This window comes from Gekko japonicus, unplaced genomic scaffold, assembly GCF_001447785.1.
Source record: "Gekko japonicus isolate JY-2015 unplaced genomic scaffold, Gekko_japonicus_V1.1 scaffold721, whole genome shotgun sequence".
NCBI lineage: Eukaryota > Metazoa > Chordata > Lepidosauria > Squamata > Gekkonidae > Gekko > Gekko japonicus.
In genome coordinates, this window is record NW_015169195.1 from 7091 (window position 1) to 16844 (window position 9754).

General features: G+C 43.7%; 1 protein-coding gene across 2 annotated transcripts in view; it reads left to right on the top strand.

The window, feature by feature from the left end:
* Positions 1 to 244: 244 nt before the first annotated feature.
* GTPBP10 (GTP-binding protein 10 (putative)) overlaps positions 245 to 9754 on the top strand; it is a 20084-nt gene continuing 10574 nt past the window's right edge. The window contains exons 1-6 of one of the 2 annotated variants that reach the window (XM_015416306.1): positions 245 to 326; positions 3334 to 3527; positions 3626 to 3717; positions 4879 to 5023; positions 7326 to 7399; positions 8886 to 8938. In XM_015416306.1, the coding sequence (XP_015271792.1) occupies positions 294 to 326; positions 3334 to 3527; positions 3626 to 3717; positions 4879 to 5023; positions 7326 to 7399; positions 8886 to 8938 (591 nt within the window). In that variant the 5' untranslated portion in view covers positions 245 to 293. The other variant, XM_015416307.1, reaches the window with a different exon arrangement.

Consider the following 9754-nt stretch of genomic DNA (forward strand, 5'->3'; position numbering starts at 1 on the left):
AGCAGGTACAAGGCGGCCCTCTAGACTTAGACTATAGCTCTGTTTATCTGGACGGCGCCCCCCACTACGTCTTCGCCTCGCTGGGCGCTTCGCTTTCGCCCCCCACCCCCAAGGAGAAGAAGCTCCGCCGCGCTCCTCTCCGGCCTCCCGCCTCCAAATGGGCGGCCTCGTGGCGTCATTGGTCCGCGCTGCTTCCTTCTGCGCTTGTCTTCCATGCGGTTGAACTTTCACCTTTCCGCGTCTTCAAGGCTGTGGTCAGCTCCTCGCTTCTTGCTCCCCCTTTGGTCCCCTCCATGGTGTGGGTCAGCCGAATCCTTCTCAGGAAGGTCAGTGGGTCCTCAGCCTCCTCATGCGGCATCGGAATGGGAAGTTTCTGCTCTCGGTGCAAGGAGTGTGTTGCATGAAGGAGCCGCTCTAAGCAAATCTGCTGAGAAGTACTGCCCATTTATTCAACGGGACCTACTCCCAAGAAAATGTACTTAAGTTTGTAACCTCGGGGGAATGTGGACGATGTTGGTTAAGGGACATTTTCTCCCTCTTTGTCTCAACAGGGGAATGCCTGGGTTTATGAATAATATAGACTTAGGTGGGTCAATTAATCTGAAGCAGCAGAACAAAGTTTGAGTCCAGTGGCACCTTTCAGACCAACGAGGTTTTATCCAAGGTACCTTGAATAAAACTTTTGTGGGTTTAGAGGCGCCACTGGACTCAAACTTTGTTCTGGTTTTATGAATGTTTACTCGGAAACGTGTGCTGATTCCAGTGAGACTGAGCATCATGTAAGTGTGCATAGGATTCCAGTCCTACCATGCAGTCCTTAATCACTTTTCTGAGAGTAAGCCCCAATAGGTAGACCTGAGTAGACCTGCTTAGGATGCCATTGCTAAGTCGCTTTTTCACCGGCTATTTCAGCCTTGTCTTATCTGTTCAATACTTTTGTGTTTAAGCCAGGTGTCTGATTTGTCTAGCTGTTAAATTATTATTTATATCCTTCCTGCATTTCTCCCTAATAGAGACCCAAAGCAGCTTACATCATTCTCCTCTCCTCCATTTTATCCTCACAGCAATCCTGTGAGACAGGTTAGGCTGACATTGGCCCCGGTCTCATGGGCTGGATATCGCGGGGGGGGGGAGGCGTAGCTAATTGCCCCGGCATTTGATCCGCGATTACGCACACCACGGGTCCTTCCCTCGACGCCGGCGGGTAAACGAGGGTCCGGAGGGGAATGCCGCACGCCGGCGCGATCACACCACGGGCGTCTGGAGGCAGCCTGTGGCAAACGTTTACTAGTACCTTGGAGGTACTAGTTTTTTAATGCGCATCGTCGGTGGGAAGCCACAGGTTAGCCATGGGAGCACTGTGCTTCCCAGATGTTGCGGTGTGATCGCGTCCGGAAAATCCGCCTATCATCCGTCTCTTTAGAGCAAATGCTCCGTGTGAACGGGGCCATTATATGACTGGCCCAAGGCCACTCAGCAAATTTCCATGGCAGAGTGTGGATCTTACCCTGGATTTCCCAGATCCTAGTATGACCCTGTAATCACTCCATTGCATTGGCTCTCTGAAGACTTACTTACCATTCTGTCTCCACACAGTGTGAACACAGAATGGTTGGCAGCAGTAAATGCAACTAATTTTAAAACTTCAGCAGCAGAAAAACAATATAGTAATTGGCTACTATAAATTAAAAACTTTTAAACAGCCACCATACACAACCTATGAGAGACAGAAATGAGTGGTGCAGCCCACTCCTCCAGTGGGAGCCAGTTCCATAGCTTCAGAGCTATCCCTGAAAAAGCCCCATTATAATCTTCTAAACAGGGGGATGGAAAGTGCTGGCAGGAAGGTTATATAGGGAGCAGTGTTTCCCTCCAAGCTGAGTTAGTGTGAGTTAGCTCACAGTTTTTTAGCCTCTGGCTCACACATTTTTGTCTTGGCTCAGGAAGGATGACTCCAGAGAAAACTAATTTATGCAGTAGCCAAATCATTCACTCACAATTTTAATGCCAGTAGCTCACAAAGTCACAAGACTCCACAGCTTAGAGGGAGCATTAATAGGGAGAGGTGATTCTTCAATAATATGGGCTGCGTAAGACTTTAGAAGTTAAAACCAGCACCTTAGACTGAACTTGGAAACAGGCAGCGAATGCAGCAGCTCTAGGACCAATGTAATATGCTGTAGGTGTTGGGTCCTAGTCAAAAGCCTGTCTGAAGTTTCCAGGTTGTCAAATACCCAGAAGTGGACTAACCCTTTATTACATTTCAGCTATGAGCCAGTGTGGTGTGAGGTTAGACTTGGTTTGAACATGACTGTGGGTTCAAATCCTGGCCATAAAGAATGGCCTTGTACCTGTTGCTCTCACTCAGCCAAATTCTCTCCAGTGCTTTTTCCGCAGCTGCTGAATGCTCAGAGGAAAGAAAGCAGAATGCAGCAGGTCTTTCTGGAATTTCCATATAAGATGGCAGCAGAGCATTGGCACCTTGAACAGAGTGTTGATATGGAACTTCTATTGCTCATTTGCTACTTTTAAAATGATAAGTAGTTTGGAGTACTTGCAAAACTTACCTTGTTTGATCTAGGAACTCAGTTTATTGTAATCCACTTGATCTTGCTACAGTTTTATTATTTGAGAATTTGTGAATGGTTTACGTTTTTGAAGCTATATAGACAATCTTGAGCAGCAGTCAAGGAAGGTGTAAGTGTTAATAGTGGTGGTCTGGAGGCCCTTCCAGGCAATTTTTGTTTTTGTTTTTCTTTTACTCAGTAACCCCACTCCTGCTCTTTAGTAACCACATACAATCTGGACAGATTGGGTAGGGTCCAGACTGAATTTCCCACTAATGAGAGGAGATTAATAATTTCCACCCATTCCCCCTTCCTTCTGCAGACCCCTGATCTGCATCTCATGCCATTCCTGGAGGCTCCCTGTTCCCTAGGGAGAAGCATTTCAGAGGGCTGTGGGGAGGCAGGAAAGTACTGTTCAGAAATGCCTTCTGTTAGCAGAGGTTTTGTGTGGCTCCAACCCTTAAATATTACATTGCATTGGACCTTTGTATTTACTCCCATATAAATGAGTGGCTGCATTTATTAATGTGGAGAAAAGTGAAGTACTATCCTTGGCAAGAACACTGCAGCAAGGGCAGCACCTGCGCTCCATCCTGACAGCTGACACCCTGGCTTGACTGACAGGGCTCCTGGTGGGCTTTACATCCCCGATATGGTCCTTGCAATAAACAAGCCCACCTTCTACAGATTCCTCACCCATCAGAATGACAGATAATTTTCTTATAAATGTGAAACACCAGTATTAAATGTGGTGTTCTTTTGACAGTATGGCAGATTTATGGATGACCTAAGGATCTATGTGAAAGGAGGATCTGGTGGAATGGGCCATCCTCGATTAGGTGGAGAGGGAGGATGTGGTGGTGATGTGTGGCTGGTAGCCCAAGAAAAACTTACTTTGAAGAGAATGAAAAGTCAGAATCCTGAGAAACGGTTTCTGGCAGGACCAGGGGACAACAGCAAGTGAGTACTTTTTGTTGACTGGGGCGAAAAGTGGTTTACCTCTTCCTATTCCGGAAAACAATATTTGGACTTCCCCCCCTCTCTTTTACCCCCCAAAGGATTGTTGCTCTGAAAGGTGCAAAAGGGAAAGATTGTGAAGTAAACGTGCCTTTCGGAATATCAGTCGTTACGGATGGTGGGAAATTGTTAGGTATGTATCTTTGATTTTTAAAGTTTATATTATTATAATAAACTAGTGTGATGGCTGTATGCCTTTTGGTGTATCTCTTCTCCTTATATGCTGCCATTGGTTTTTAGGAGGAGGTTGTTAACTGAGAACTAAGATCCCAGGAAAAACCCTGGATCATGTCCTGCATCCTGTTTTTTACAGTGGCCAAACAGATGCTTCTAGGAAGCCCACATATCTTTTCCTACTATTATCCCTCCTCCAGCAACTGATATGCAGAGGTTTCCTGCTTCTGGACACATCAGTTATCATGGCTAATGGCTGTTAATAAATAACCCTCCATGAATTTGTCTAGATATAAAGCCATCCAAGCAAGTAGGCAGCACAACATCTTGTGTCAGTGAATTCCATAAGTTAACAAAGAGTTGCATGAAGAAAGTAGCTCCTATTGAATGCCCAGAGAATAATATCTGTTGATTAACAGATGATAACTTTGACTTGACTGATGCATGTTCACCTGTAATCTCTGTAGCCTGTCCTGGACATTTTCTTACAAGTAAGTCCATTGTATATAATAAGGCTTACTCATTAGTACCTTGCACATAGAATGGCAGCCGTATCAGTAATGGACTATTTATTTTAATCATTTCTATCCTATCTCCACCAAAGATGCTCAAGATGGCTTACAGCCAATTAGTATGAACAATTTAAAATATTAAAATAGCAGTACAATAGATCTTGCTCTAAAATAGCAGGAATAATAGCATCTTCTTTAGCAGTTTAACAGAATAATAGCTGCAGCAAAATAAAATCTAAAATAAACCACAATATAATTAAAAACTGAAATTAATTGCATTAAAATAATTAGTAGCAATGATTTGAAATAAATGAATATCAGATGGAAAGTTAAAGATGCAAGGATTCCAAAAAGGTGCAGGAGTATGAAAAACGTAACAGCGTCAATGAACAAACCACCATTTAGTTATACAAATCATTCCAGAACTTTGAAGAAAACAATTTGTAACATCTTAGTTACCAAGAATGTAAATTTCTTGTCAGTGGTGTTCCCAAGCAACATGAAAATTCAGCAGGTAGAGGAAATATCTCTTAACTTGAAGGAAATGTTTGCTGAAGATGTTTGTGCAAAGCCAATATAATTTGCAAACTCTTGTGCAATCTTTTTAGGTGAACTTAACAAACCAGGAGAGAGATTATTGGTGGCACGTGGGGGTGCTGGTGGCTCGCCGGTTACAAATTTCTTGCCCTCCAGAGGTCAAGCATACAGCATTCATCTTGATTTGAAACTTATAGCTGATGTTGGCTTAGTTGGGTAAGTTTTTGATCCCAGTCCTGTTAAAGTGATTCTTTGTATACTCTTCCATTCTACTTCAAGCAAACTTAAGTTTGTTTATTTATTTAGGATATTTCTGTGCCACCTCTTCGGAGCCCTGATAATTAAAATAACTGCAATATAAAAAAAAGTATTAAGAACAAAGCATTGGACAGAAACAGTATAAAATCTTTCTGTAAAACAGAAGCAGACCATAAAAAGGTAGATAAAATAAAAAAACCTATGAAAAACTTGGGTAAGAGATGTATTTTGGCCTTGTGCCTAAAAGATAGTAAAGTACGTGGCAGGTGAGCCTCAAGGGGCAGGGTGTTTCACAGGCAAGGTGCCACCACAGGAAATGCCCTGTCCCTAATCGCCACCTGCCTCCCTTCTGAAGGGAGGGCACAGAGAACAGGGCTTCAGAGGCAGATCTTACCTGGTGGCCTGGATAGTATGAGTGGAGATGGTCCTTCAGGTACTTTGGTCCCAAGCTGCTTATGGGTAAGAACCAGCACTCTGAATTGTGCATGGAAACAGATGGGTAACAAGTGCAGGGGTGATACGATCCCTGTAACCAACACCTGACAGTAGCCTAGCTGACATATTTTGGACCAACTGAAGTTTCTGAATCGTTTTCAAAGGCAGCCCCACATGGAGTGCATTACAGTAATCTAACTTGCATGTGATCAGAATGTGGACCACTACGGCCAGATTATGCTTTTCAAGGAACTGCTGCAGATGGTAAACCTGCCAGAGCTGAACAGAGGTACTATGTGCCATGATGGTGACCTGAGCCTCCACCCTGAGGCCAAGATCCAGTAGAACCCCCAGGCTACAAACCTGTTCCTTCCCCCCTTCCAGGATCGGCTGGCTTCACAGTCCCTGAGCAGCTTCTCCACTGACCAGGTCGTTGGCCCTCATCCATCTCATTACCTTCTCGAGGCGCTTATCGTTTAGGGAACGTTCTCCCCACAGTCAGTTCTGCTGACATTAGTGAGCCCTAGCTCTTATTCCACAGCTTCAGTGGTCAGAAAGACAAGGATATGAGAGACCTGGGTTCAAATATCTGCACAATAAAACTTGCTGGACAACCCTGGGCCAGTCGCATGCAACTCAGCCTAACCTACCATGTATGCTTCTGTGAGCTGAATAAACATGTACTAGATAGATTTAGAATCAACAAAGTTCTTTCCTAAGTTTCTCTTTCTGACCAAACCTGTGAATCTGAACCCTTGTTCGGACTTTTTGGTACACAAAGCATTTGTGCTGAAATGAAAAAGAGAGATGTTCAAAACAGGGTAATGGAAGTGTTTTAGTTTTGTAAATGACTTCCCTCACTTAATTGTAGATTAGATTTTAGCTTTTCCTTTGGGATGGAGCAATTTCAAGTGAGTCATGGAACTCATTTAATGTCTTTAGCTAGATTGTTTAGTCGTGCTCTGAAAGCTTATGCTTTGATCTCAATATGAGTTTGCTTTTGTACTTCAGCATGTATGTAAGTGCTTTGTCATTAGACCTTACACAGACCAAAAAATCATATTGTTTATAGAAGGGTGGGGAGAACAGAGACAACATCAGATTGAGATGTATATAGAAGGATACAGTTTGATCTTCAAAGAAAGTACATTTAGCTCTGATGGAACTAAAATTCTTCCTGAAGAAGCAGAGTAACACTTTTGAAATGCTGCTCGTAGGTTTTCCTTACTACAATGATATTTCTGGTCCCCCTCCCAAAAGCCTCTAGTTCATTATCAAGTAATTCATTATCTTCATTACATCACATGCAAATGTGCTTCCTATTCACTGAAGTTTTTTAGCTGTTCATGTGACTTATATTCAGCAAGAGTTTGATTAAAATGTAGTTGCTCTTTTCTACACAATATTTGGCTACTTTATTAGTGATCCAAGGCTCATGGCCCAAGAGGAGAAAGAAAATATATAATTCCTCTGATCTACCTGGAATCTTTTTGGAGAATAGGAGTAATGAAATTTCATCACTCTCCCATATTGGATAGGGAATTGCAGGACAACATACTCTGGGGATATTTTGCTTGTTCGTGTGGAAAAAATAAATAAATTCATGCAGAAATAATGTTTGTTTTTGGTGTTGCACTAACAGATAGGTGACTACCTTCTTTCACTCACTTCCTGCATTCTATAGGAACTAACAGAACCATCTTCTTCCTTTTATTTGAGCATTCATTTGAGTAACCTAATTTTGCTAGATAATGGCTTTATGGTTCTGCATACAAAATACCGATGAGGCATTACGTTGACAATTCCTACTTTTTTCTTCTTCCAGATTTCCAAATGCAGGAAAGTCGTCTTTGCTAAAAAGTATTTCCCATGCTACCCCTCAGATTGCAGATTATGCCTGTAAGCAAGAGATTGATTTCCATTTGTTTGATTGGCACTCTGATCTCAAAGACTCATAGATCAGTGCCTGCATTATACAGCTGAAGCACTCTGAATGCAAGGAGTCCTGCCTTCTTCCTCCCTGCCCCACCGCCTGTTGGAAAGCCGCGGGAACAAGCACTGAGACATTTGTGGCCATAGGAAGTTATGCTCAGCTATCCCGTAGCCATCCCTTTTAATGAGTAGCTTGAAATGGGGAGGGGCTGTGGCTCAGTGGGAGGGTATTTGCTTTGCATGCAGAAGGTCCCAGGTCCAGTCCCTGGCATCTCCAGTTAAAAGGATCGGTTAAAAAGTGATGTGAAAGTCCTCAGCCTGAGATTGTGGAGCTCAACTGCCAGCTAGAGCCGACAGTACTGACTTTGATAGAAGTCTGAAAGGATGAGAGTTGTCCATCTTGAGAGCCAGTTTAGTGTAGTGGTTAGGAGCGCGGACTCTAATCTGGGAGAACTGGGTTTGATTCCCTAAACCTCTGCATGTAGCTGCTGGTATGATCTTGGGTCCACCACAAGTTCTTTCAGAGCTGTTCTCTCAAGGGCAGTTCTCAAGAGAGCTCTCAGTCCCACCTACCTCACAGGGTGTTTGTTGTAGGGAGGAGAAGGAAAAGGGGTTGTAAGCCACTCTGAGACTCCTTTGGGCAATGAAAGATGGGGATAAGTCCGATCTATCTTCCCAAATTTGTTGTTCTCCTTGGCTATTTGTTGTTTGTTCAGGGTGCCCCCTTTCAACAAATTTTGCACTTCTAGGGGACACAGATCTTGTATCAAGATGCCAGGTGTGGAGCTATATCACTCTGTTTCCTTGCCTGGAGAACCAAAAGTGCAAAATTTGGTTGCTGGTGGTTTGTTGAGGTGGGCAACTGATGTTTCTGGGGAGGGGATTGTCTTGGGGTTTCCAGTGAGTACCAGTCTGTTTAATGTATGCTTACCTGTTTTGTTGATGAAATGGGTGCTGTCATTTCGGAGCAAGCAGAGGATTCTGATGAAGCTTCAGTTCCCCGCCCCCCCTACTCCAGTTTTACCCATGTTTGCTTCTTGAACTACTGGTATTGTTTAGCGCTGGTGCAATGGTTATTGTCAGCGATTATAAATCCATTGTGCTTATTCTCCCTCTGTAAGGGATTTACTAGCAGCTTTATTCCCACCCAGTAGAGGTAACTAAAGGATAGGACTTCACTGAAAGACAGAATATGAATATTGTGAACTACAATTTGCTGTTAAATAACAGCAGAACTGTGGCTTGTGCCTTTCCCTTCGCAGGCTTTGCGCTCTGTGTGAACAGATCTTTATAGTGTCGCTTCATGTCCAAAGCACAGGAGGTTGCTTCTGAGAAAGCAGTGCTTCTGTGTTGCTGTGTCCTAGCCCTCTTTACAGCATAAATAAGGGGTTGGGGATTATCAAAAAGAAACATTTTTCTAAGACATCTTTCAACTTTTTTCTTCTTCCTACAGTCACAACGATAAATCCTGAACTGGGGACAGTTATGTATTCTGATCACAAGCAGGTTGGTTCCAAAAAGTAAGGCTGTGTGGTGTATAAACCTCCTTTAAGTTGCATTTTGAGATCCCAGGTATTTATAAAACTGGTGTCAGGGTTTGCATAAGAGCTGTCCGCTCAGTCACTTCCAGGAAGCAGCAGTAACTTGTCTCATGCCTATTGTCCTTTCCGTCCCAATATGCTTTCTTCCAAGTAAATAAATACCCAGAAGTGGCAGGCTAAAGAAGCATATACTGATAGTAGTATTTTCCTGTTCCTTAATAATTAGATTTCAAACTAGTCCTTCCTAACTGGTCCCAAGTTTGCAAATAACACTAAGCTCTGGTCTCAGGAGGCCTCAAGGAGAATTCCACTTCCAAATAAAGGGAGTCTTTTTCCTTGAGGAGGGAGTCAGCAATTGCCCAACCTTGGGGAAATTTTGGCTGCAATCATACACACAATTAGACCCGACATAGGTGAATGCTGGGCAAATTTAAAGGGCGCAATCAGACAATATCATCTGGGAAGTGCCCCGCAGCTGTCGGCAACCCATTCTATTCCACCACAGAAGCGGAGTTAAAAGACACCAGGGAAAATCCGGTAGTAAACGGGTTGTGACATACCACGGACGGACTTTCCCCTATCTGATCACTCCAGCGTGCTCTCATGCCGTCAGGATGATCTGATGAGGCCATCCCGACTCCGTGCCGTTGTTTTTTCCCTTCGAAGTATGTGCATCATCGCAAACTCCGTAGGGAGCCCTCAGTGCGGTTCATCGATGTCTCATTTAAATGCATGGGAAACAAACGGCACAACCCCCCCCCCCCCGACCCACCTGCGGTCG